Source organism: Tarenaya hassleriana, unplaced genomic scaffold (genome assembly GCF_000463585.1).
Source record: "Tarenaya hassleriana unplaced genomic scaffold, ASM46358v1 Cleome6, whole genome shotgun sequence".
Taxonomy (NCBI): domain Eukaryota; kingdom Viridiplantae; phylum Streptophyta; class Magnoliopsida; order Brassicales; family Cleomaceae; genus Tarenaya; species Tarenaya hassleriana.
The window spans coordinates 1434249-1461461 of NW_010968505.1; the positions used below are offsets into that span (position 1 = coordinate 1434249).

A 27213-nucleotide genomic window follows, 5' to 3' on the forward strand; every position below is an offset into this window, starting at 1 on the left:
CCCTCAAGACTTGTGATATAAGTGTAACAAGGCCGCACTTGCTTCTCGTTGGCGGAAGGTACTTGCCTAGGTTTTTGGTGTTCAGAATTTTATCTTCTATTCTTTTCTTCTGTTTTGAAAGAGAGAAAAAAATTAACTTCTTACTTTTACCCCTTTGGCAGTGATGCATTTGCTCGTCTGTATGATAGAAGGATGCTACCACCACTATCATCATGTCGGAAAAGGATGCCTCCACCTCTGTGTGTCAACTATTTCTGTCCAATGCATCTTTCTGAACGTGTTAGTTCAATCTGATTTCTGCCTTATAGATAAATTATTTTTTCTATGGTCTTCTTTTTACTTCTATTTATTTGGACCTCTGAAAGGAATTAAAAATAATAATAAAACTCTGAGCCAGGAAGCCACTCAAATGTGAAGGACGGAATGCAAGTTTTTTGTGCTCCCTCTGGTTTGGAGAGATTAGAAGATTGAATTGTGGCAATGACATTTCTAAGACAATATAGTTTTTATGTTCAAAGTGTTTACATGCTCATCATCAGTTGCCTCACGTATTTCAGGGGCAATCAGGTTTACACCTAACACATGTTACTTTCAGTCCTGATGGAGGCGAGGTTTTGCTTAGTTACAGTGGGGAGCATGTGTACTTGATGAATGTAAATGATGGTATGCACAGTTGAAATGCTTGCTGCTGCATTTTTATGGTGGCACTTTTTTTTTTTACTTGTTTATCTTTTTATGTTTTTTCTCCCCACGTACATGTCTGCTTTACTTTAGTGTAGAGCTTTGTGGTTCTGCCACCCAATCTCCCCAGAATGTTGTTCTTTGTTCTTATGTTTGCTACTTTGTTTTGTACTCAAATAACTCTGCTGCGTTTTTCTTTGGATTTGTCTGTCTTAGGAGTTGGAACTATGCAGTACAGTCCAGGAGACATAGCAAACCTGTATTCCTTCAGTCATATCCTCCACGGTGTAGAATCTCAACCCCCAGTTTCCAGTGTTCCTCAAAATGGCACTCGCAAAAGTAGCAATCCTGCAAGGGTTTGTTTCTTCCTTGTACAACGGACCCTCAAAACGGCAATCACATTACATTTTCTTTATATTTCCTGCATCCGACTCTGTTGTTTTTTCAGCTGAAAAAGTGCAGGGAGTTGGTTGAAATAGCCAAAAGGTCCTTAGAAGAGGGAGCTGATGTTTTCTATGCGATTGAGGCATGCAGTGAAGTTTTGGATGGGCATTCCGATGAGATTGGATCTACATTGAAACATGAGTGCCTTTGTACTCGTGCTGCCTTATTGCTTAAGGTTTCTGGAACTGGTGTCCAAAACTGGCTTATAATCCTTTCATTTGATTCTTGATGATGATCTCAATTGGCCAATTCATTTGTCTCGCAGAGGAAGTGGAAGAATGATGTCCATATGGCTGTACGAGATTGTCAAAATGCTCGAAGCATCGATGCTTCCTCCTTCAGAGCTCATTATTATATGGCTGAAGCATTGCAGCAAGTAGGCCTACTATCCTGTTGGCTTTCCAAATCGAAGTTTAATTGGTCCAGAGGGACGCTTGATGTATCCTAAGAAGATTCTAGACCAATTAATAGTGCAGGCAGTACATCGCTTGAATTTTAAATTTAAGTTTGATGATTTCCCTTTGAGAAGTGGATGACTGCTTCTTTGGGGGCTTACATAATATGGCATCACTAGTGGACATATGCCTGTTTTCGTTTTAAGACCACTTATCATACATATGTATGCTTCATGTCTCTGTTAAGCATCCGTCACCTCGCCCGTATGGTTTTGTTAGTTGACTGATAGCAATGTGTTAGACTGTCTTGTTTTCTTGCTTTACTGTGGTCCATTATGTTTAGGTTTGGCATATTCTGAACAGAGATGGTCCTGCACTATGCAGTTGGTGTGTGGTTTGTCTCCAACTTTTCTTATTCTTTTGTGATTTCATGCAGTTGGGAAGATGTAAAGAAGCCCTTGATTTTGCCATTGCTGCACAAAGTATGAATCCGCCTTCAAATGCTGACATAGTGACTAAGGTGGAGAGTATCAAAAGGGATCTTGAAGCAGGTTTGTGACCACCAATGTATGCCTTTCTTGCAAGTATATGCCCATCATTTTCTTTTTTCCTTATATTGCTTCGTTTTCTTCTTTCGAAGAGTTCTTTGAGTTATTTGTTTCATAGACAAACAAGTTGTTTGTACATTGCATTTTAAAGATGTCAACTAATCCTCTCTATTAAATTTTTTGGTGCAATTCTTTACCAGTATTAATGATGGGAAGAATATTATAATGAGAAAAAAATGATAACCATGGTTTCATGAGATTGATACTTGTGCTAGGGGCTGGTGTAGAAATTTTGAGTCAAAGCAATGAAATTTTGTTTACTCTGTAACTAGCTAGCCAACTTTATTATGTCCTTTCTCCCTTTTGATTTTTGTTTGGTGTTTTTTCTACATCGAGCTCTGCCTCTCATTTTTGGTTCTGCTATTGGTTTTGCTTGTTCAACTATTCTTTGTAGGATAATGTCTAATTTTATTTTCAATTTGCTCAAAATTATGTTTGTTCTGCAGAAGTAAAGTTGTTCTTAGACCATAGTCTCATATCCCTGGATATTTCTTCTGGTAAAAGTTTTTGAAACTTTATGACCGAGGAAACTGTTACATTAATGTTATTTTTCTGTACTTTTCTTGTGATCGACAAAGCAGTGGACGCTGAAAAAAATGACAAGACCAAAGTTCAGACTGCTAGAGTACTTTCATTGAGTGACATACTCTATAGATCAGAGGCCAACAGTGACACCTCACATGATATGCCAAGATCTGAAAGAGAAGAATCTGATTATGATGAGGAACTGGAATTGGATATTGAAACTTCAGGATCTGGTGATGAAGGACGTGATGTGGAATCGAATGCTTTGAGTGGTGGTCTTAACCTACGATTTCACCGCATAGTTGACAGAGCTGCGGAAAACGCTGGTAGTAATGGCTCCAGTGGACCTCCATCTTCGTCGTCTCAAAATGATGAAACATCTTATCAGGTTCACTTTCATTCATTTGGCATAGAACTAATTTATACATCTCAAATTAGGGTGTAACTATCACCGTTGAAAGAAAGCAACTTTGCTTGGATAATAGAATTAACTTTTCCAGTATGAAAGACGTAGAATTGTGCATTTAATACAGCACGTCAGATTATTATCTTTCTTTCTGGTTCACACGGAAATCCTTAGTGACCCAAAGGCATTAGGATAGGATTCCATTGAATGCAATCTGATCCAGTGCAGGAAGTGACACTGCACGGTGTAACTCATTCAAGACTGGTAACCATTTCAAAGTGGGTTGGAGATTGTATTACTGGCTGTAGTTTCTTGCAAGTGATAGATCCTGTTATGTAGTTCGCTGTTCGCATGAAAATTTTGCCCGGATATTCTTTTGCCAGTATTTCCAATTTTTGTTTTCATTTCCTTTTTTTCCTTCTCATTCGTATTTTCATTGTGCTTTTGGTTTCTTGGTGGTTACAGCCAGAGGCAGCAATAGATATGAAACGTAGATATGTTGGCCACTGTAATGTTGGAACGGATATTAAGCAGGCCAGTTTTCTTGGTCAAAGAGGTAGGTTTCTTTGGGTTGCCTCATTTCGCATTCCTTTTGTTTATTAAATATTGTGCGGTAAATGCTTGTCAGTTTAGTGTCTGGAATTTCGAAATTCATTTCTGAATTTTGAGTGCGGGACAATATCAAAACTTCTTGTTGGTATTCTCCGCCCATACCTTCTTGGTCAGTTGAGCTAGTTTTCAATAAAGACATGGATTAATATTTTCTTGGAATAGTAAGTTAGAATCAAGAATTCCAATTGTAGTCAAGACCGCAATCCGAGATTCGTGATAGATATAGAGTATAAAGTTTGGAAGAGCTGGTTTCTAAAGAATTTGACATTGCAAATCATGCATTTAGCGAAACAATTTATCAATATGTCCTGATTGACTTTCAGGTGAGTATGTTGCTAGCGGAAGTGATGATGGTAGGTGGTTCATATGGGAGAAAAGGACGGGTAGACTGGTAAAAGTGCTCCTCGGGGATGAGGCTGGTACTTGACCTTTTCCTTTGCAGAAAATTTACCAGTCACTATTTTGTCCTGAATTTTCCTTGAGCTTCTAAGATCTGTGTATCTTTTGCTTTAGTTGTGAACTGCATACAGTGCCATCCCTTTGACAGTGTTGTAGCAACCAGTGGAATTGATAACACTATAAAGGTGAGGCCTCGGAGCTTTAGAATTAATATGATTTCTGTTTATGAAATTTCTGTTTTTAAACCTGCAAGCGTATATTACCAGATATGGAGGCCGACTGCATCAGCTCCATCGATTGTTGCGGGGGGATCAGCTGGACCCGAGACCGCTAATGTGTTGGAAGCTATGGAGGCTAATCAGCAGAAACTGAGCCGTAACCGTGAAACGATCCTGTAAGTTTTTTTATGACCGTAAATCTATCATCTCATCATGTTTTCCGTTAAAGACTACATAGGCTTAGAAAATGGGCTGCAATAGAACTCTGTTTTTGTTTTTTCTTTTTAAATCTTGTGGTTAATATTTGCTGTCAGGCCCTTTGAGCTTTTGGAGCGATTTCGCATGCACGAGTTTTCTGAAGGAACACTACACCCATTTGAGTGTACTCAGAGCTAATAAGTAAAGGCGGCTTACAGGTAACGGAATACTTTGTTGTTCTTCTTCCATATCAAAATCTACTTTTAATAAACATATCTACATAGTGATATGAGGAATATATGCTTGGTTTGGTGTATGTGATGATGTGAAGCTGTTTGTTTTTGTTTCCTCTCTGCGACAGCTAAAGCTTTTGTTCTTCGAAACCAAATACTATACAAAGGGATTCCAAGTGTGTGTGTGCGTGTGAAGGGTGGTGGGGCTTTTGGATATGTGGATTCATATTAGTAGCTCAATGTGTAGCCGTTCTAAATGACACACACATATATATATATATATATATATATATATAATGCATGTATATCTACATCTTTGTGTTGGTCTGTTCATCTACTGTTTCAATTGTAAACATCTCATTTCTTTGTTGATACATTAGTTCAATAGATTTGTGTTGGTATCTCGCTATGTATATATTGTTTTAATTGGCGAAATTTTAAGGTTTTTTATTTTATGGTCATTCTCTCTCTTTCTATTCGAATAAAAGCTTGAACCTGTTATTACAAAAGGTACACTAGCTTTATGGGAATTTATACTAAAAAAATACAAAAACTAAAAGTATCCTATCCATATATTAGTCTAATGTAGAGTGTCAATTTGGATCTTTAAGATCCTCTTTAAGGATCTTAAGTCCGTTATGACTCCATTCGAAAAATGTCAGATTTCGAGTTTAAATTTTTTGGTTCAGAAAAATTCAGATTTTTGGATTGGAGTCAAATCGGGCTTTGGATCTGATTCGGGTTGGTCCGAAGTTTTGATAATTGTTTTTTCAAAAAAAAATCTTAAATTTACAAAGAAATTGAGAGGGACGGTTCGATCCGATCAGATTTCAAAATCTGTAAGACCAAAATTCAGATTTGGTTATATAGACCTAAAAAAATTGAGTCGATCCGAGTCTAAATCCAAAATTCACGTCAGATCGGATCGGGTCAACCTGATTGATAGTCTTAGTCTAATATACTTTATAGCCCTTGGTAAAGGCTTTTATTAAATACTTTAATTAGCGTTGAAGATTCGATTAATTAATTTAAAAAACGTTTTATGAATTAATGAATGAGAACCAAAATCTTAATCAGTAACCAGTTGAGGTCCAAACCGTTCCACGTGAACCGAATAGATCTTCCAGTATCTTCCTTAACTATTGAAATGAAGTAACAATCCAGACAATGACAAAATAAGAATAGTAAACTATTATGCAATTATCAGTATGAAATAATTAAGGTATGAGCTTGGCATTGCTATATTGGCCAAGACCATATAAAATTTCATCAATGGTTTCTGTCTTTTCATAAATGAATCTTTTTTCTTAATTTATTTATTTTCTTTGTATGGACTTTTAGATTATTGGCCTCCATAAAGCAAAAGGAAACTGCGACTTTTGATCGACTGAGATGTATCTTTTTTTTGTTTATTTATAATTACTCTTATTACTTAAATCTTGAGCTTTCATGTATTAAAGATATTCACATTAGAACATTCGGAAAATAAAAATATCCATGAAATCACTTCTATTTTAGGTGAAGAATATAACAAAAATTAAATTTTCTATATGCAAAAAACAAAAGAATGAACTATCTTTCAATTTTCACATCATTTTAGCGTTCATAAGAAACAGCTTAAAGCACGTTAAAAATATATAACGGGCAAATTCATAGCAGTGGTTAAATGTCCAAATTGCTTTCCACCACGGTACAGTCGGTGCCAACTCTCTGATTTGTTTCCAGGTTGCGGTTGTGTTGAAACTTCCCCTGTAGGTGTCTTCTCTATGTTTTCAAAGATGCTGATCTTCTGCTTCGTTCGTTGTTGGCGTCGTTTCCAGCGTGGTGAGTGCTTCGTGTAAGCGCTGCTCTTGTTGTGATCGCGCCGGTGGTAGGTTCCATCCGTGTTCGGTGGTGGCCGAGTTGACTGAAGCATGTAATGGGATGCGAAGCCGCCATGGCCCCTGTTCGCCTATGAGATCAATCAGTGGCCCAAGGTTTGTCCAGTCATCCAGCTAGAAATGCGTGTTTTTCCCATTTCCTATCTTCTTCATGAGGAAAGTCTTTGCAATCTCCTTGATTTCTAGCAGTTTTCGGAAGTTCCATGTGTGTCGTGGAGAGGGGTTTGTTGTCCAATAAGCCTTCCGTTTAAACAGATGTTTTCGCACACAAACCACCCATAGCGATCCAGAATTGGCGAATAGCAGCCACACCAGCTTCAATCTGGCCGAAGTGTTGATATCCACTAGTTTTCGTAGTCTTAGCCCACCGATAGTTAGTATCATCAACTCGATCTGGGCAAAGAATGGCCCCGAGTCAAGGTTCAGAACATGGAAAATGGTATGTACATGTTTAAGATGCCACGTAGTTATGGTGAGTGGATAAAGTGGAATATTTCAAAATAAAATGATAAGATGTTCAAATTTTAGAGAGCTTTTAGTTTTTTAACACAACTGAAGGGTTCTTTTTTTTTTTTTTTACTTTTCTTATTTGATTACAAATTGAACAAATATTGATTCATGTGGTGTAGAATTTAAATAATCATCAATTATATGCTTAAGTATTAATGGAGTGGAAGACCTCATTGTTGGGGGTAGGGGTGGGCACGGATCGGATATCCGTGATTTTTGAGATATCCGTATCTGTATCCGATCCGCACAAATAGTCGATTTTATTATCCGTATTCGATCCGTAATTTAGGGATATCCGAAATTATATCGCGGATATTTGCGAATATCCGTATCCGACATAAAAATTATAAAAATTAAATTCAAATTTAAATAACAATTTTAAATATAAAAGAAAATATATAAGTTATTTAATATAAATGTTATTCACAATTTAGAATTCATAATTTAAATATTTTAAATCAATTCAATTACAAATATAATCATAATCTATTATATACAAATATATTGAAAGTTCAAAATTTAAAAATTAAACCTAATAAATTTTAATATTCAAATGATTAAATATTCTAAATCTCAATATATAAAAAATATTTCTTGAATATATATATAAAATATGTAAGTATAAAGCATTTTAAATTTTTATAGCAAATTATTTTTATATTTAATAATATTATTAATTAGTACGGATCGGATCGGATATGTTGGATAATTCGAATTTGATATCCGTATCCGATCCGTATCCGACAAATATTTCAAAATAAATATCCATATCCGATCCGTAAACTCCGGATATCCGAATTTTCGATTCGGATACGGATCGGATAACGGATCGGTTCGATTTTTTCGGATATTATGCCCACCCCTAGTTGGGGGGAGGGGGAATAAATTAAGGTAATGTGCATTTTAGAATGGGCTACAGATTATTGAGCATCATGCGTGAGACAAGAGGTTTCGTGTATTATAATATCATGCATACAATAATGATATTTATAATTGAAATAATATATGATATAAGTATATTAAGACTGACACATAAATACATAAAACCAAAAGTAAGAGACCAAAACAAATGTAAAACAAATTCGAATTAAATACAAAAGTAATACAAACAATTGATGACATTTTTTGAAAATAAATATCTTTTGTAATGAAATGAAACCTTAATCGAATGTGAATAAATTTAAAATTAACTGATATAAAAGTTAATAGGATATAATTTTTTGGGAATATATATCTTAATATACATCATGGTATTTATATGTGGATGAGTTTGCATTTACTTTATTGAATCAACTCAAATGGATGAGGCCGACTGCGACTAAAGTTCTGTAGTGTCCTTATCATATTGTATTTGAGACTATCTTTTTATTTTTATCATCGATCTTTGATGTTTCTTCTTTATTTGTTTTGAAATTTTTATTGTAAGTGTGACCATTAAATCTCATTTTTATTGGTAAATATTTTTTATAAATCATAGCCACAATATCAGAATCCAAAACCATCATTTCGTTTCCATTGGACTTTTCTTTTTTATTTATTTAATATTTTATAATAAATTTTAAATTTTGAAAAAAAAATACAGCAAGAACAACTAATCATGAAATAAACCAGTTTCGTAAACGTCATCATAATACATAAACCAGCTCCTTAAATGTCATTTATTTTATTATAATTATTTTTAATTTTTATTTTATAATAATTATTTTTTATTTTTTATTTAATTTTTATCAAACGATTCCATTAATTTTTTTTAATGACATTTAGAACGTTTTTATGGTATTGATGATCATTATTCGAATTAAGGACGATCATTTTGGTTATTAATCGAATAATGGAACTGAATAAAATATAACAGTATTGAATCGAATGTGGTATAAAAATTGAACAGTTATAATTTTTTTAAACTCGAAAAATCGAAATCGAATCGAACCGATTCGAAAAATAACCAAATCGAATCGAACCGAAGTTGATATAAAAATCGAATAGTTATAGTTTTTATATAACTGAAATAACCGGATCTAAATATAAACAAACCGAATCCGAATCCGAATTGAAATCTGAAATAGTCAACCCTAATTCGAACGGTGACACTTTCAAATAAAAAATTATTCTATGTATCAATTCTTACATCTTCTACTACCGGTGGGGTGACAGCTAGTTTTGGTATGTTGGGAATATCCTTATTGCCTCAAAAAAGTCAAATTATATTTTGATTTTATTTATATATTTTTTTGGCACCAGATTCTATTTAGATTTTTGTTAAAATTTAAAAACTCAATATATATTTGTATATATAGTTATATATTTGTATATATTATATACTTGGAGCCTATAGGAATATATCATCGTAGTCATCATCATTATTATTATAGTTATGATTTAATTTCTTTTTTTAATTGAACTTTGGACTGTTGTAGCATATATAGATCACTAACGATCTCTATTAAATTATTTTGGAAACCCATTGAAATGTATGTGTTAAAATACCCAAATAAAATATGGTGTCTCCATAACGGGACAAAGATTATAAATAAAACATCTTACGGTTTTAAATATCATATTAGGTAATCTATGTTACAAAGTCAAATCCTGCAGATGTTAATAAAATTTTAGGTTAGGAATGATCTAATAAAATGCGAACGCCCTCCTCACGTTAAAAATAGATAAAAATAAATAATAAAATTCTATCAGCAATTTAATATCCATTAAAAATAAATAAAATATTATTAATTTCTATCCACTTCAATTTGTTTTGGGATAATCGCATTTAAATACCCGAACTTTTACAAAAATCCCACATAAATATCTGAACTATAAAATTGTCATATAAATACCTGAACTTTTCATAACTCCCACATAAATACCCAGACTTTTAAATTTTTTTCCAAATCAACCACTCATTCGTTAACGTCGTTAAACGTTACTGTTCATTCGACAAAAAACTGCTGACTCAGCAATGACTCAGCAAAAAAGTGCTGACTCAGCAAAAAAAAGTGCTGACTCAGCAAAAAAAAGTGCTGACTCAGCAAAAAAATATTATTAAATATTCAAAACATATAATATATATTAAAAATAAGATTTATATGTATATATATTAGTTATATATACAAAATATACATATACAACTAATATATATAATTATAATTATATACAAATCCCTAATTAGTTGTATATGTATATTTTGTATATATAACTAATTATAATTATATATATTAATTGTATATGTATATTTTGTATATATAATTAATATGTATACATATAAATATTATTTTTAATATATATTATATGTATATATGTTAGTTATAATTATTTTTTAATACATATATTATGTATATATATAAATTTAATTATAATTATTTTTATTTTAATATATATGCATTAGTAATGATATATATATATTTATATATTGTAGTTATGTGTATATGTATTTTATTAATTATAAATAATTTTTTTTAATATATATTTGTATATATATATATATGTGTGAATTTATATGTATATATTAATTTAAATATATGTAAATAAAATTTTGAATATTTAATAATATTTTTTTGCTGAGTCAACACTTTTTGCTGAGTCAGCGGGTTTTTTTTGCTGAGTCATTGCTGAGTCAGCAGTTTTTTGTCGAGTGAACAGTAACGTTTAACGCCGTTAACGGATGAGTGGTTGATTTGGAAAAAATTTAAAAGTCTGGATATTTATGTGGGAGTTATGAAAAGTTCATGTATTTATATGACAATTTTATAGTTTGAGTATTTATATGGGATTTTTGTAAAAATTCGGGTATTTAAATGCGATTATCCCATTTGTTTTTATAACAAACCATTGTATGATACTCATATATTTTATTTTAAAGGTTCACATAATTGAATTGGGAATAAATAGAAATTCAAAGTATATAATATCTCAAACTTTTAACATAAGGTCGTAGTAAATATATACAAAATATAAAATTTGAAATTAGAAAACGGAAATAACGAATTTATTTTATATGTGCACTGAATAAACTCTAAATACTAGAAAGTTCTTCTATAAACTGATTTTTCGTTCAATATAAACGTATCACGAACGACAAAAAGATACAATTAACAAGGGATGAGAAGAATATTAAAAAAACCGAGTCGATCTGTTATTCAATTCGTATCCAAATAAAAAATTCGAATATTCATATATTAAAATCAAATTAACTGACATTTACTATCTAATCTATATATTAAATAATGTTATAAATTATATAAATAATTTAGCAATTAATTTATATTTATAGGATAATTTTGAAGAAAAGAAAAAATACATCATTTTTATGTATATTCAAAATTATGGATACGATATATATAAATATTTATCATATTTTACGATCGATAAGTATATTCAAAAAAAGAAACAATCATTTTTATTTTTATCATATTTTAGATACGAATATTAATAGATATCCGTAATTTTACGGATATCCCAAATTATAAATATTCATAAATTATAGATTGAATATAGATAATAATATTGAATATTTGTACGAATCGAATATGAATACAAATACCAAAAAAATTATAAATATTCTATCCGTATCCACCTTATAATTAAGTAACCTCATCAATATCTCTAATTTTAGTTATTCACGAATTAATGAAGCTAAATATAAACTCCTAAATTTCGCCTAGTTGATTATAGTCCAACAAGAATTTAAATTTAAAAATTATATAATATTGGAAGCAACTCCAATATCATTATAATATATTTGTGTAGTTATTTAATGATTTTTGTAGCTAGGATGGAATAGTTAAAGGAAATGGACATATTGTGGTGGGTGGAAGCAGACAAAAGGCATGAAGCCTGAGAATGAAGAATTTTTGGCTTTATCTATTTATTTTATTTTATTTATTTATTTATTTTTGTCAATATTTATAATTCCAAGCAAGTTGGGTGTTACCCCTTCCTCTTATTATTAGTCTTATCCCTTCTTATATTTATAAAACAGTTCATTTGTCCAACCAATAGTAACAATTCCATTTACCACGAGTGGAAATAGTTTTTATCGATATATGAAAACACGAAATTTGATATATGCTGATTTTGGATCCGGTGGAGGTTTGTGTATTTCTGTAATTTAATATCCCAATCTTTAATTTCGCTATACATTTGTAAAAATAACTAAAACGGCCTTCCATTTTTTTGTATAAAAAAAATAGAATACTTGAGTACAATTGTTGAATAATGATCTTCAAATTGAAGTATTAACTTTACCAAAAAAAAATTGAAGTATTAAAAGACAGAAACGTTTGAATGTTTTTACAAAGAAATTAAAAATTACAAACTACTCGAAAGATAACATTTATGTGCATTTTCCTTCAATATATATATATATATATATATATATAAATGTCATTTTAAATATATATATATATATATATATATTAAATGTCATTTTAACTAGTACATCAAAATATCGGGTTATTTTCCTAAATCCCTAGAAAAAGAACTGTAATTACCAATAACCATAATATTAATATGTGCAGAATTCCAACAAGAGATTAGTCATAGGGGTGGCCAATTCGGGTTTCGGTTCGGGTTCGGTTCGGTTATATTCGGGTTCGGTTATTTCGGTTATAGAAAAACTATAACCATTCGGTTTTTATATAAATTTCGGTTCGGTTCGGTTCGGTTTTGGTACAAAGTTCAATTTTCCAAAGAAATTGTCTGTTATTCTCTCGGTTTTTTCGGTTATTTTTTATTCGGTTCGGTTCGGTTTCGGTTTTTCGGGTTTAAGAAAATCATAACCGTTCGGTTTTGATGTCGGGTTCGGTTCGGATACGGTTATGTCTTATTCGGTTCGGTTCGGTTCGGTTATTCGGTTAATAACCGAAATGGCCACCCCTAATTAGTCATGTGAAATTTCCAATTTTGGGTTTCTGGACAAACCCGAAGAACGTTTGGTTTTATAATATATATCTACTCTAACAAATAATTTTGTTTTTGTGTACATTATTTGATTAATGAGAGCTAACCAAAGGCTTAAACATAGGATATAATCAACGTTTTAATTTCTGAATAATTGAGATAAATGATTATAGGGTTTGATGTCAAATGTCTATATTAAGATTGTAAGCCAATCCGACAATTATTTATTAGAATCACAAACAAAAATGAGAACTATTAGAGTATATATTATTTTTGATAGTTTCTATAGAGTTATGGGCAAGTTAGCTATTTTAGGAATATTATTGTTATCCATGTTGTATTGCCCATAATGTTTTGTTTATGAACATGTGTATAAATAAGTGTATATGTGTAAGGAAATAAATGAGAAAATTCTCCCATTTCTATGAAATGTAAAAAGAACGAAACAGCTGTTTATGCGATTCAAGTTCGCGTGGTTTATCTGAAAAATAAAACTGTAATATAACGGTTCAATTATCGGATATATAAAAAACTTTGATCTAGGTTGGACCCCACTGTAATTAAAATATAATTTAGTGTAGTCTTAAGTATGTTGACTTTGCACCTTAATTGACACACATCTATATATACACGCGTATATCGAATGGTCATTGAGCACTTGTTGAACCACCATATTGAGACAAACAAAATTAACATTTGTGATTAAATTAAATACAAAAAATTGCTCTGAATTTAGTCTGCTTCTGAAAACATAAAACAGGACAAAAAATATTTTTAGTATTATTATTATACTAATTATTTTTTAAAGAGCATTTCTGTAAATAATAGAAAGCGGGCGGAAAGGAAAAATATACACACACGCATATTTGTATGTATGTATATAACTCTGTTCTGTGAATCTGTGGTCTTTCGAACCAAGGGGCAGCAGAAAAGAAAAACTTTGTGCGACGCTCTGAACATACTCTCTCTCTCTCTCTCTCTCTCTCTCTCTCTCTCTCATTTAGGGTTTCTATTTGAATCAACGGATCTGTGATCGCTGTCAATGGAGTTGTTCTGTGTCAATATATCCTAGAATCTCTCATGGATTCCTCTTCACCGGAATACCTACGCTACCGCCATGACCAACTCTTCTCCACGTTCATCATAATCCTCTCTGTGACTTCATCGTTTTTCTCTTCCTGTTGTCCTCTTTCTCGCCTGCTGTGAAAATGGAGGAAGAACGGCGCATTCTGTTCGGGAAATACGAGATGGGGAGGCTGTTAGGCAAAGGCACCTTCGCCAAGGTCTATTACGGTAAACAGATCACCGGCGGCGAGAGCGTCGCGATCAAGGTTATCAACAAAAATCAAGTGATGAAGAAACAGGGGATGATGGATCAGATCATGCGAGAGATTTCGATTATGAGATTGGTTCGTCATCCCAACATCGTCGAGTTGAAGGAGGTCATGGCCACCAAGACGAAGATCTTCTTCGTCATGGAGTACGTCAGAGGCGGCGAGCTCTTCGCTAAGATCGCCAAGGGGAAGCTGGCGGAGGATGTTGCCAGGAGATATTTCCAGCAATTGATCTCAGCTGTTGATTTCTGCCACAGTAGAGGCGTCTCTCACCGGGATCTTAAACCGGAGAATCTCCTCCTCGACGAGAACGGAGATCTGAAGGTCTCCGACTTCGGGTTATCGGCGTTACCGGAACAGCTCCTGAAAGACGGATTGCTCCACACGCGGTGCGGAACTCCGGCGTATGTGGCGCCGGAGGTTCTCCGGAAGAAGGGGTACGACGGCGCCAAGGCGGACATCTGGTCGTGCGGCGTCATCCTGTATGCGCTTCTCTCCGGATTTCTTCCGTTTCAGGACGAGAATCTAATGAACATGTACCGAAAAATATTCAAGGCGGACTTCGAATTCCCTCCCTGGATTTCGTCGGACGCGAGGAGATTGATCTCGAAGCTTCTCGTCACCGATCCGGAGAAACGGATCTCGATGCCGGCGATCATGCGAACGCCATGGTTCCGTAAGAATTTCACTAGCCCACTCGCGTTCAAAATCGACGAGCCGATCTCCTCGCCAAACAGCAAAAACGACGGAGGAGGAGATCAGATTACAGATCAAGCAGAGAAATCGATCTCACCGAGATTCTTCAACGCCTTCGAGTTCATATCATCGATGTCATCGGGATTCGACCTGTCGAGCCTGTTCGAGAGCAAGAGGAAGCCGAGGACGATGTTCACGTCGCGATGCTCAGCGGCGGCGATAATGGCGAAGATCGCAGGGGTGGCGAAGGAGATGAACATGAGGGTGAAGAAGACGAAGGAATTCAAGGTGAAGATGGAAGGGAAGACGGAAGGGAGGAAGGGAAGGTTGTCGGTGACGGCGGAGGTGTTCGAGGTAGCGCCGGAGGTCGCCGTCGTTGAGCTCTGCAAATCCTCCGGCGACACTTTGGAGTACAATAGATTCTACGAAGAAGACGTAAGGCCGTCGTTGAAGGACATCGTGTGGACGTGGCAGGGCGATAATCATAATCATAATAATTAGACTGTAAACGGTGATGTGGAATTTTGGGAGTTTTTGTATTTTTAAATTTGGTTTGGGTAATATTTTTGTAAATTAGGAAGGAGGATTAAAGTTTGTTTGTGAATATACAGTTATAGAATTAGGATAGTTGAGGGGTGTGTGTGTTTTCCCTTACTAATCGGAGTACAAAGACAGAATTCTACAGCTGCTTGAACCTTGTTCGGTTCATCATGTTCTTTTATTAATTAAAAATCACCAGATAGGGATATCAAAATGAACTGGTATTTTTGAAACTCGTTCATAGATGACGTATAACTTACACTTCAATTTAATGTTTTAGTATTAAAATTTTATATTAAAATATTTTTTATTTGATATTTTTTATAATATAAATGAAAATATTATCTTTTTTGTTCTCAAGTCAGCTTATTTAGTTTGTAATTGAACCAAAAAAAAATTGATTCATTTTTAGAGTTAGAAGAATTCAGACGATCGAGCTTGTTTGGAATCGCGCTTTTTAAAAAAAGAAATCATATTAACATTATATTTGTAAGTCAAAGTAGACGTGAATGGAAAAATTAAATGAAATAAAGTTGAATATATATATATATATACACACATACGGAATATAATGGGATAATTCAAATTTTATTCTGTTTTTATTTTGACCACTGAAAATGGTTGTTTGCTTGCTTGCGTTTGCCACTAAGAAACAGATGAATTTGGTGGAGATATGTAAGGATGCAAGTGTTAAAGAGAAAATGACGCGTATCATACAGGGAAATATTCTGTAAATTTATAGGACACGACATATTATATATATATATATATGTATATGACAAATACTTTGAATCCAAATGGAACATGCAATGGTACCGGATTTCAATTAAAAAAATGGAATCAAATGAGTTGGTTCGACTAAATACGCATTCTGGTTTCGAAAATATTTGAAGCATTTCTAGAAAGAAAAAAAAAGACAACAGTAGAAAAACATGCGATGACTTCTCAACCGGCCAATTAGCTGTTTGAAATAAATAATTTTGGAAATTATAATCAGAAATTTTTCTTTCACCTTGAATATCACTCACAAGTCAAATAAAAAAAAAACTGAAATAAAAATAAAAATAGAAAAAAAAAAAACAATCCAGAAAAACCAAAGCAATAATACTCGGACACAAAACACACACTGACCAACAATTAGACACCAACTAGAGAAGCCTCTCTTTTGGTTGTATTTAAGAAAAAGGGATCAGGAGTGGTTTTGGTTTTTTGATTTGGGTGATAAATCATGTTACTAACAAAATGACAATAAACACCAATCAGAACATAACTGGTGGTGGTGCGGCCTGTCTCCTGTCATCATCCTCGTGATGCACTAATAGTTCTTCGACATTACAAGCCACAACACCGACAGCCTCTACACACGCGCGCGCACACACACACACGTAAACAGGTAGCAGATGCTCCAAGCATTGAGCGTCATTGTCACAACTAAATACACCTATATATATATATATATATATGCATATATATGTTCAGGATGAACATAATAAGCTTTGACATTAAAAAAAAACTATTTCCTCCTATTATTTTTTTCGCTCTCTTAACCATTGAACTCCTCACCCGTTCTCCTGCTGCCAGATTCTGGCAGAATTGTTGTTACCATATCTCGGCAGCAGAAGACAAAGCGGAAGAAAGATGAGGGAATAACCCCACATGAGATTCCTAACATTTCATTATTCTTATGGGAAAGAGAGACCAAATTTAAAGTCTAGGAGGAACAAAGCTTAAAATGTAAGGACTTACATGTACGCTCCGAGCGAGTCACTCATTCGCTCCACTCGGCCTCTTCTATAGGAGGCGTACGTTCATCCCTCCGCTTGCGTTTGGTGGAATTGCTGTTACCAGTAAATGCATCGTACCAATCTCCTACCCTCAACGCGTTCGACATCGTTATCACTGCTGCCTCGATTAGCTCCCTGTCTTCTGGATGTAGCTCGTCCAGTGATAGAGCTGACGCTACCTCGTCAAATTGGAGTATAGTTGCTTGCTACAAAAGAAACATCATCACCCAAACCAGGGAAAAACCCCCCACTTTCAATACAAGATCCAGACTTTTGATTCTGATCGAAGGAAAAAGTTCCAGTCTTTTACCACATTCATGATATCGGCCTCAAGAGTTGTATCTCTGTGAAGCTTTGGGACCGTGATGGTAGAAAACCACTGCATATATTCGTTTTCGTCGGTATCACCTCCAAGATTCTGCACAATGTTCTCTCGTCGTCTCATCCATTCTTCCCGTGCTGTGTTCACGTCTTCTACTAAGTCTTCCTCGTGGTTTGTCTTGTCATTCTTCCTAGGAGGAACTTCTCCAGGAATAAATTGACACATCCCGAACTGCCTCATGCATCGGTCCGGGAAGTGCCACTCTACGACTTTAGGACCAATCAACCTTGTCCTGGACCTACCCAGAATGATACTATCTTTGAAACTTGTCCGCACAATGTCTAAATCTCCTCCGTAAGGGCACCAACTAACCTGAACGTAACAATGACAAATTGAGATTTGAGAGATGGTGACGGGATTGTGACATGCTTTTGATCTAAAAGCTACGCCCTTAACCCTCTATATCAATAGGTGATATATGAGAAGATCAACAACATAATTATAACAATTACATGTTCTTGAGATTCAAAAACCAAAAAAAAAGTGTGAGAAGGAATATTATTTAACACTTACATGTGATGGATCTAGATCGTCGAGTGCCTTGCGATACTTAAATAAGTCATTCTTTGACCGACTCTGTTGCCTTCCTTTCCACAAAAGTGCCAACGGAAATTGATGCGGAGTTCTCTTGGGCCGATCAATATCCAGGTGGAAGTAACTCCAACACTGAGGATTGCAGCAACCGTAGTTAAGCTACTCTTCCCTAGGACCAACAATGCAGATGCTCTTAAAGATAAGTGAATGAGCGTCTAAACCAAAAACACAAACCTGTAAGAGTGTCAAGCAACCACCAATGATACTCTGAGACCGTTGAGAGGCATTGCCGATTTGTCGATACAGGAAAGCTAGTGCTGCAGCACCCCAGGCATATTTTCCAGCTTTCTCGAAATCCTCGAAAAAGAGAAGGTAATCAACAGAGATCTTACTGGGATCAGTAGTAGCAAAGATTGTGCTCCCAACAAGGTATACGAGATAAGCACGTGTGTGGTATTCAAGCTCTTTCATCGAAGCTCCCTTTGGACACTCAGAAAAATTCTCCTTCAACCACTTTGCTGTGACCCGATTACCACTCAATTCACCCCTGGGTGATTTCCCGAGAAGTCTTTTACATACTTGAGCAGGTTCTTCATCTTTGTCTTTAACACCAAGGACAGGTTCCCCGTCAATGGCAAGACCCAGGATCAAAGAAACCTCATCAAGGGTAATGGTCATTTCACCACAGGGGAAGTGGAAAGTATTGGTTTCTCTCCTCCATCTCTCGACGAGTGCAGATATAAGTGAATTGTTCAAACTAATCGATCCTATAAGCCTAAAATACCCAAATCCTGCTTTGTCAACCAAATCTATCTGCTCCTGCGTGAGCTTCCAGTGATGAAGCAATGAAGTGCGTTCTTGGCATCTAAGGACACCTCTTTCCTGCAAAACACAGAAGTTAAGCTACCCACTTCGGTATGAACATAAGGAAAGAACCCTTTACTAGCAACTCACAGGAAGGCGTAAAGATATATACTTTGATACTGACTAATACCTGGCCGGTCAAAATAGCAGAAGATACATGCTTATCTTGCTCGTAAAGAACCGAAGTGGTCGAAAAGCCGTGCTTCTCCAGTTCAGTATTCACAACGGCTCCGACACCATTCTCCATCATCAAGGACACGACAGCAACACTGTTCTCCCAGGCCTCCCAAACTACATTCGCAACATCAAAATCAGATTCTCCGGAGGGAAAAACATACACCTGGAAAACCCCAATTCGGCGGATACAGACATTGTCTAGGAATTTCTTTCGCCACATTGACGCAATTTGTAAATCTCGAATCAAAAGACAGTTAAAGAACATGGATAGACGAAGGAGAAATACCTCCGTTTACGTGCCTGGTGTCTGATCGTCTTGCCTTTGCCGACGAACAATGATCGAATTCCCACCGACGAGAATCCGTTTAGCCTTACCCTCCCTTGGTTCCGAATTTCCCTCTCAAAAGCCTTACCTGTGCCCTAACTAAGTTTTGGGCTTTCATGAGGTATTTTAGTCATTTTGCTATGCATAAATGGCCCTCAAGAAATTAATTATTCAGAATAGTTATATTCTCAGTATTAATTTTTTAGGATTTATTTATCTAAAACTTCTGACATATGATAATTACATTAGTTTATTATCCCCAATGAAACAATAGGTTTTTTTCACGATTTTATAAATACGAACAGTTATTTGAATTTATTGGTTTTAAATAAATACTTTCTAAAGCTTATTTTTTTGGATATTTTCTCTACATATATCATATCGTAATTTCTAAAGTTTCTCAATTATGAAAAATCTCATATCCAAATTCAAATAAGAAATTGTTATTCAAATTTTAAATAAGACATTACTCAAATTTAGTACTCCCTCCGTTTCAAAATATTTGTAGTTTTAGTTTATTTTCCATGTTTCAAAATATTTGTCATTCTACATTTCCAAGATAGTTTTTTACAATAGTTTCCAATTTTATCCCTCCCAAATTCTAATAAATTATTAGTGATAACATTATTTTTATCATTAAATAAGGTTACATGTGTCTTTTTCTTTCTTTTCTTAAAAAATGTGAAAAATCCTAAAACTACAATTAATCTGAAACGGAGGGAGTATTTTTTTTCAATGAAATTGCAAATTCCCAAGCCTATACTCTTCACTTACCATTTATGGTGGTGGTGTCTTGCTACCGTTTTTATGGTTTTATTCAAAGTCTTTGTCCGATCTATACTTTAATTTAAAACCCACAAAATTTTGGAAAGTATTTGAATTCTACCATTTTCTTACAGTTCATCAATACAAAAATCTAAATCGCTAATTTAGCAGCTAAAAAAAAATATTCCAAAAGTCCATACACATTTTCCTAATATGATTATAAATATAACAAAAAATGTTAACATAATAGAAATTGATTGAAAAATACCTAAAACTGTGAAACGTGGAAATGATTATGCAAAATCTCTGTCTAAAAAAAATTGATAATATTTAAATAATCCTCAAGATGTGAATGCATTAAAGGAGGTTCCAAAATAACCATTCAAAAGTTTCCCTCCAAAACGCCTCGAAGAACACTCTGTTTCTCGTGATTCTCATTAATTCTCCTTCCTTCTCTTCAATCCCTATGATGATTCCGCTTCTTTAAATCTCTCTTGACCTCGATCTCGATCAGAAATCTGTAGTTGCTGTTCTTTGAGTCGAAATTTCGATTTTGGAGGGTAAAATAGGGGGAATCTTCGGCGGGTGGTTTTTCCGATGGACAACGGCGGCAGAGGAGTGAGTGCTGGGTGCATGAGGATCAGATGCTCTTCGCCGCGGAGGATCATGGCGCGGTGGTTCTCCTCGCAGGAGAAGGTCAAGGGGAAGACGGCTGTCGCGGAATCCGGGCGGAGAGATGGTGACGTGACGAAAATCAGATGCTCAGAGGGTGGTCGGAGAATTGCCGATCCGTTGGATTGGGTGATGGAGAGAACTGATTCCGGTAATAATTGTGTTTCCTTTCGTCTGATTCATGTGTGAGATATCGGTATATTCCTCGTACAAAATGTTTGATTTCATCTGAGAGCAAATGAAAAAAAAAACTCTATTAAATGTTCATCGAGATGGATCGACCAGGTCTAGAGGAAAAACTCTACCGAATGATAGAAGGATGATGATTCACTGAGATTTGTCATGATTCAATCTCCGTTTTTATCGGGTTTGATGGTTTATTCATGTAAATTGGATGGGCTGACGTGAAATGTGGAAAATTTCTGCCTTCTGCTGATGATATTGGGTACCATCTATTAGAACAATTTACGAATTCAAACATCAACGAAGGCCAAATCGCCAAAACAGCAAAGAAATAAATTGCTTTCGATGTGAATTTTCATGTTTAGCATCTCAGATGGGATCCAAGAGCAAGATAGTATTGCGTTGGTTTGTTTGGCGATGCTTTTGCCCAAAGCAGTTCTTACATTTTATACTTTCTTTGGGTGATAGAGTTGCCAAGAAGGGATTTTGTGTTCAATGTTGGAGTGAGTTGTCTTCTGCTACATCTAGTTGCTGCTGGTAGAGAAGAACTCCACAAGATGGCCGGGCTGCGGGCCGAGTTGGAGAAGTTTCTTGAAAGTTTCAAGGAAGAACCGCCGATAAAGAATCGAGGGTTTCTCTCTGAGCCACCCGAGCAAAGCGGGGTCTATGCGTATTCCACCACGGATGTTCAAGAAGGTCCTGATTCTTCCAGTCACCCCTTTTCTCCACAGATCTCTGCGACATCGATGAATACCGTGCAAGAGGGATATCTGCAACACTATCCGTGCCATCGAGAAGAAGATCTCGGGGGAGGAATGGATCGTCTTGAAGCAGAACTTGCAGCTGAGCTTGAACTTCTCCAGACTCGTTTAGACCCGGAGCATATGCATTCTTCCATTCATCCCAATCAGGAATATCTCGAGGTAAGTGATTGTCTAGTCAATCTTGATTCTGTGATTTAGTTATCAAATATTCTGATAGCTACGCAGTGATAATTACTTGTTTGCAATGGAAATCAAATCCAAACCTGGTGCTTTAAGGTTTTGTTTGGCTCTGAAGCATGAGTTCGCCGTTCTGAATGAAATCACAGGACGCAGACAAGATCATTGGAGAATCAGATGGCTTCGGTTTCAGACCAACAGGTGTAGGAGAGGAGAAGAGTTTTATTGACGAACATGAACATGGACTCAAAGGGGTTTCTCCGTACGATCTGGAGAGAAGATTGCACGAGTTGGTAGAGACAAGACATGAAGAGCAGATCAAAGAGCTCGAAGCTGCATTGGAACTTGCGAAACAGAAGCTTCACTTGAAGGAAACAGAGGTTTCATGGTGGAAAGACACTGCTTATCTCGTGTCCGAACGGATTCCAGAACCTTCTAGAATCAGTTCCAACTTGAAGGGAATCTCTGGAACTCACCCTCTCTCCAGGTGATCTCAATCATGTTCCTTTTCCTTTTCAATGATGTAAAACCGTTGGACCACATTATCAATGTAACTACTCAAACTAAACCTTTTGATACAACTTTTTCTTGAACAAATAAATTTATAAGATTCCATCAAGATTACATGTCGGTATCCATTTATGAATACATCATTTTATATATTTCTTGAAAGCTTTAAATTGTAGAACAGGAACTGCATTAGGAGATTCCCAGTCTGCATCAAATATCTCCTGAAGCTTCTGAACAATCTCTGTGTTGTAAGTTCCAAAACTCACACCACTGGTCCCATAGAAGTAATCCCAAACTAAATTACTGGTTCCTATGTGAGCTCTCACATCGCTAACTGCGTATTTCCCGTGGTTAACCCTCGTGAAATCCGGATATATATTCTCGGTCCTTGTCCCGTTCCTAATCGCCGGACCTGTCTGGTTATAACCTGGAACCACATAGTACTTGATCTCCACTTGTCCCGAACAGTTGTTGTGGTCCGAGGACGAGCAAAGAACGTTGGAATATAGAAGCGACCGCAGGTATAAATCTGTTGTTTCGATGAAATGCGCCCAGTATGCGACTAGTATCTTCACTTTGGCATTCTTGGAGAAGACAACCTGCGGTTTTTGGACAGTAATCAGATAGCATCGATTGGTTAGAATTCTAGGGGTGATCACGGGTTTGAGTTATCCGAATCTAAACCGGAGTGTGTCGGATCTCACGAGATACCGAATCTGGGATCGGTTTTGATGGATACCAAAAAGTCGAATATCTGAGATAGTTTTTGTATATCCACGTGTATCCGAAATCAAGTTTAAATACGAAATTTCAAATTTTTTCAGCATAAACATCATAGATTAATTGTTGATACGAGTAGTATTCGAATTTTTTAAAAGGTTTCAATAGATTTGTGTGTAATATATCTAAAATTTAGGTGTATAAATATCAGTTTATTGTTCATTCGGGTCGCGGGTAATATATTATATGATATCAAATCTAATTACCCCAAACTTATTTTCGGGTTTTTCTCACGTTATAACCCGATTTTATATTGTACTTTGGTGGAAAATTTTGAATATCGAACCATGAGTCGGGTCGATACCTGAAATTCGGTTTTTTTTTTCCTAACCCTACACTATTTGGATATTTGTCTAGAGGCTCGAGTAAATTGTCAAATGTGAAAAGCCAAGTTTGTGAAACTATGAATGAAGAACTAACTACCTTGGAGATTGCGGAGGATAAGGATGACCAGAAAACAGTTGGCTTCGTGTATTGAGACTGACCGAGCAAATCCATTGTAGATATCCTCACCGTTCCTCCTTCTCCCGCAGATGCGATTGTATCGATCCATCCTTGCTCATCGGATTGATGCTTCCCGAACAACAGCTACATATGCAAATAAAGGCGTCGATTTTATTAGGAAAGCGCTTCCTCTGCACGGATAGTATAATTCAAGGCCTCGGGTTTAGAGTGGATGTAATTCGAGTTTTTTTTTACCTCTGGTGGTGCAAAAGATAGATAGCTCGGCTGAGGTTCCGAGAAGCAATTCTTTCTTCCATGAGCATCGATATCGATATCAAACATTTCGGGATCAGATAATGAAGGGTATCCCACTACATGAGGCGTCTTTATGTATCGTGGAAGAGGCGACCTGGAACCGAAAAAACAAAAACAGACGAATCATACACCATGTTTCGGATATGTACGCAAAGATTTCTGCTGCGGAATACTCCGTACCTGCACCTTGTTTCGGTAGGAAGAAAACGGGACCAACAAGGGACAATTCTGTTGATAAGCCATTGCTGATCTGATACAGTTCTTGTGAAAACAGAGGAATCAAGAAAAGCCAATCTCCATAGATTATCGAAGTAGAGTTCGACCCTTTTCGCAATATCTGGACACCCATTGAAGTAAACTCCAACTTCCTTCACCTGCCCGAAACCCCAATGTCGGAGGAAGAACACCAAAAACACTAACACAATGCCCTAAAACGGGCACATTTTCGATTTACCTGAGTTAGAGATTTCCAGTCATTGTTAGCAGATCCGATGTACACATCACGACGGTCTGAAATCCAGACTTTGGCATGAACAATTCCCGATCCCCACCATTTGCTTAGCAGGAGAGTCACGTTCTTCACGTTCGATCTCCCAGAAGCGAGATCAGATGGTTCTTTTGTATAATCTGGGTACACTCCTGAATGAGACAGTAGCCTACACAATAACAATTGCAAATATCTTCACAAAGACAGAGTTTTTTTTGTGTCGAACTAGATTGGTTATAAGCACTGTCAAATCCAGATGCAACAGAACCAGACCATGTTTTCCTCAAGATATGGAGCTTTTTATACGCTGATATATAAGAAGCAAGTGCGTTTCCGATAACAGAGCTATGCCTGAATTTGAGCGTTTTTCTCTGGTTGAAATGGCGGATTAGGGCAAAACTCAAGCTTGGTATGTGATTTGGGTGGAGATTACCTGATACTAACGTTGCGGTTTGCAGCTTTATCAATGGAGTCGTAGACTAGAGAACCCTCATGAGCTCCGAATCTTTTCAGATCTGAATCTGAATATCCGAAATCGCCGGATCGAGGATCCTTTGGATTTGCTTGAAGTTGCCAGTACTGTGCTATTATGTCGAGAGATTGTGTTGAGTTGTTTGCCAACCACTGAAACACTTCCCCTGCACCACACGCATTTTCCATCAGAATCGAGATTTTCTCGGCTGCCAAACAAGGTGATGCTAGAATTTCCCGGGGAAGAAACAAAACAGAGAGAGGGCAATGAAATCATGTCAGATATTTACTGCGCGCAGTTTCCTACTCTGCCAAAATCCAGACTTTTCCTGGGAAACAAACAGGACATGCAAAAGAGAGAAGCAGGACAAGATTTACATCGTTGTTTTTCCTCGAACCCGAATTTTCTGGGAAGCCAAACAGGGCGGTTACAGAATCTTTCTTTCCCAAAATTTTCCCCCAAAAAAACAGAGCAATACAACAGGAATTTCACTCACTCGAAACCAGAAAACAGGAAAAGCTCAGAAACCAATTGGAATGAAAACAAAATCATGTTTTTAACGTCACAACCCAGTAGAATTTTCTCACCAAAGAGCAAACTTTCTCGAGAAAACCAACATCGGGAGAGAGAGAGAGAGAGAGAAAGCAAAAGCCAAGCTTGGTTACCGGTGGAGAGGACGCCGGAGACACGACGGAGCTCCGGCGTGTCGGTCGGGATAGACTGAACAAGCCACGCCTTGCATCGGGCCGATGACTCAGTGACACGTGGCAGCGATAGAGTGGCCACAAACAAAACGACGCCATATAGGACTCTGATCCTGTTCTGTCCGACCGCCATGGATTCTAATACACACAGAGACGAAGAACCCATCCCTTTATAGCAACTGCACACGCCGAATATTCTTTAATTATTCTGACTTCACCGATAATTCCGATCTGAAAGTCAAAACCTTGATGCATCTTTCTCCAGTTGTTCACATGAACAATCAGGAAAAAAAAACAGAATTTTTGTGTGCGTAGATTCAAGGTTTCGAAACAATGAATTCATCAGAAATTTCAATGCGAATGGATTTTTTTTTAAGAAGAGAGTGGAAGAACCGATGAACCCACCGGAAATTTGCCGGGAGATTCGGTCAGATTATTTTCCGGCAAAAGAAAGTGGTGACCGTTGGGCCAAAGATCCTCTGTGTCAAGATTTCCTGTCAAAATACAGAATATTCCGATTGATATTCAATAGTTTCATGAATTGCCATTGATTCTGTAAATAGAAACTGTGATCCGTATCATCTAAATTAAATCACCATACCGAAAAAATAGATTTGTTGCGATAAATGCATAGTCCAAACTGGGAAGTTTCTCCCTCGCAGTCGATGAAAAGATTTTTTTGGACAAGAGTTGGAATCATGCGACGGTTCGCCAATTTAGCTAATCAGCTAATTATGAAAAACGGCTTTAAAATCTATTCTATCCCAAAAGAATCTGATTTTAATTTTAAATTTCCAAGTTTAATTCGTATCAGTGAAACACAAAGGGAGACCCTTTTGCCGAAAAGTAAGTGCAGTAAAAAATAAAAAAGAAAATCCTGTGAAAGGGTAAAATCATGCATGGAGAGTGAAAACAGGGCGCGTTTTGGTTCGGTTTTTTGGAACCGAACCGAACCGAATCGTTAAAACGGTATTTTTCTCGATCCGAAACCGCTATTATTTTTCGAACGATACTATTTTTAGAGAACCGAATTTTTCCGAAACCGAACCGAACTTTAAAAATCCCGAAAAACCGAATATTTTTAAAAGAAATCTAACATTTTTTTAATAAAACCCGGAACCGAACCGAACCGATACCGAAACCGAACCGAACCGAATACAATAAAAAACCCGATTGATACCTATTTTTATAAAACCTAAAAAACTGAACCGATCCATTCCATCCTGAACCCAAATCGTTTCCCGAAATAATCACCCCTAATGAAAACCATATTTTTTCTAGGGAAACAAACAGAAAATGG

General features: G+C 36.0%; 5 protein-coding genes across 9 annotated transcripts in view; 3 read left to right on the forward strand and 2 right to left on the reverse strand.

Annotated features, from left to right (window-relative positions):
• The window catches only part of LOC104799016 (WD and tetratricopeptide repeats protein 1-like), an 8129-nt gene extending 3009 nt beyond the window's left edge, over positions 1-5120 (forward strand). Inside the window, exons 8-21 of the mRNA XM_010521308.1 lie at positions 1-58; positions 162-279; positions 558-663; positions 898-1037; positions 1130-1300; positions 1391-1501; positions 1957-2071; positions 2710-3041; positions 3525-3615; positions 3995-4090; positions 4185-4255; positions 4337-4464; positions 4603-4704; positions 4848-5120. Of these exons, the coding sequence (XP_010519610.1) occupies positions 1-58; positions 162-279; positions 558-663; positions 898-1037; positions 1130-1300; positions 1391-1501; positions 1957-2071; positions 2710-3041; positions 3525-3615; positions 3995-4090; positions 4185-4255; positions 4337-4464; positions 4603-4684 (1619 nt within the window). The 3' untranslated portion in view covers positions 4685-4704; positions 4848-5120. The remainder of the gene's footprint in view (positions 59-161; positions 280-557; positions 664-897; positions 1038-1129; positions 1301-1390; positions 1502-1956; positions 2072-2709; positions 3042-3524; positions 3616-3994; positions 4091-4184; positions 4256-4336; positions 4465-4602; positions 4705-4847) is intronic.
• Positions 5121-13824: 8704 nt separating this feature from the next.
• On the forward strand, positions 13825-15608 carry LOC104799017 (CBL-interacting serine/threonine-protein kinase 5-like). The gene has a single exon (XM_010521309.1). It carries the CDS (start codon positions 14213-14215, stop codon positions 15533-15535), a length of 1323 nt encoding a protein of 440 aa, XP_010519611.1. The 5' UTR covers positions 13825-14212; the 3' UTR covers positions 15536-15608.
• A 951-nt stretch (positions 15609-16559) lies between these two features.
• LOC104799018 (serine/threonine-protein phosphatase 7 long form homolog) lies at positions 16560-19738 on the reverse strand. Of its 3 annotated transcripts, XM_010521311.1 has the most exons (7): positions 19602-19738; positions 19269-19429; positions 18509-19156; positions 18254-18406; positions 17669-18052; positions 17321-17564; positions 16560-16996 (listed from the first exon to the last, which is right to left on the reverse strand). In XM_010521311.1, the coding sequence occupies exons 2-6, from the start codon at positions 19386-19388 to the stop codon at positions 17343-17345; spliced, it is 1527 nt and encodes a 508-aa protein (XP_010519613.1). In that variant the 5' UTR covers positions 19389-19429; positions 19602-19738; the 3' UTR covers positions 16560-16996; positions 17321-17342. The 3 variants fall into 3 exon arrangements, with proteins under 3 accessions (XP_010519613.1, XP_010519612.1, XP_010519615.1); XM_010521310.1 differs by having other exon boundaries at positions 16560-17564; XM_010521313.1 differs by having other exon boundaries at positions 16560-17564; positions 19269-19478.
• A 1137-nt stretch (positions 19739-20875) lies between these two features.
• Positions 20876-22820, forward strand: LOC104799021 (protein POLAR LOCALIZATION DURING ASYMMETRIC DIVISION AND REDISTRIBUTION). Its single transcript, XM_010521319.2, has 3 exons — positions 20876-21228; positions 21729-22183; positions 22351-22820. The coding sequence occupies exons 1-3, from the start codon at positions 21003-21005 to the stop codon at positions 22690-22692; spliced, it is 1023 nt and encodes a 340-aa protein (XP_010519621.1). The 5' UTR covers positions 20876-21002; the 3' UTR covers positions 22693-22820.
• LOC104799020 (phospholipase D Z-like) lies at positions 22745-26624 on the reverse strand. 3 transcript variants are annotated; one of them, XM_010521316.1, is made up of 10 exons: positions 26515-26624; positions 26319-26407; positions 25875-26092; positions 25171-25375; positions 25011-25088; positions 24705-24906; positions 24431-24624; positions 24191-24344; positions 23915-24079; positions 22831-23310 (listed from the first exon to the last, which is right to left on the reverse strand). In XM_010521316.1, exons 3-10 carry the CDS (start codon positions 26077-26079, stop codon positions 22852-22854), a joined length of 1662 nt encoding a protein of 553 aa, XP_010519618.1. In that variant the 5' UTR covers positions 26080-26092; positions 26319-26407; positions 26515-26624; the 3' UTR covers positions 22831-22851. The 3 variants fall into 3 exon arrangements, with proteins under 3 accessions (XP_010519620.1, XP_010519618.1, XP_010519619.1); XM_010521317.1 differs by having other exon boundaries at positions 25875-26168; XM_010521318.2 differs by lacking the exon at positions 25011-25088 and having other exon boundaries at positions 22745-23310.
• Positions 26625-27213: the final 589 nt, after the last annotated feature.

Excerpts from the sequence above, each read along its gene's own strand:
- LOC104799017 (XM_010521309.1), top strand. The coding sequence starts at position 14,213 with ATGGAGGAAGAACGGCGCATTCTGTTCGGGAAATACGAGATGGGGAGG.
- LOC104799018 (XM_010521311.1), bottom strand. The coding sequence starts at position 19,388 with ATGATGGAGAATGGTGTCGGAGCCGTTGTGAATACTGAACTGGAGAAG. Across the intron at positions 18,407-18,508 it reads GTTGCTTGACACTCTTACAG|TGTTGGAGTTACTTCCACCT; the intron begins GTTTGTGTTTTT and ends TGCAATCCTCAG. Across the intron at positions 17,565-17,668 it reads AGGCCGATATCATGAATGTG|CAAGCAACTATACTCCAATT; the intron begins GTAAAAGACTGG and ends TTTCTTTTGTAG.
- LOC104799021 (XM_010521319.2), top strand. The coding sequence starts at position 21,003 with ATGGACAACGGCGGCAGAGGAGTGAGTGCTGGGTGCATGAGGATCAGA. Across the intron at positions 21,229-21,728 it reads GATGGAGAGAACTGATTCCG|AGTTGCCAAGAAGGGATTTT; the intron begins GTAATAATTGTG and ends TTTGGGTGATAG. Across the intron at positions 22,184-22,350 it reads CCAATCAGGAATATCTCGAG|GACGCAGACAAGATCATTGG; the intron begins GTAAGTGATTGT and ends ATGAAATCACAG.
- LOC104799020 (XM_010521316.1), bottom strand. The coding sequence starts at position 26,079 with ATGGGTTCTTCGTCTCTGTGTGTATTAGAATCCATGGCGGTCGGACAG. Across the intron at positions 25,376-25,874 it reads CTCCGGCGTCCTCTCCACCG|GGGAAGTGTTTCAGTGGTTG; the intron begins GTAACCAAGCTT and ends CGTGTGGTGCAG. Across the intron at positions 24,907-25,010 it reads CATATCTTGAGGAAAACATG|GCTACTGTCTCATTCAGGAG; the intron begins GTCTGGTTCTGT and ends GTTATTGTGTAG.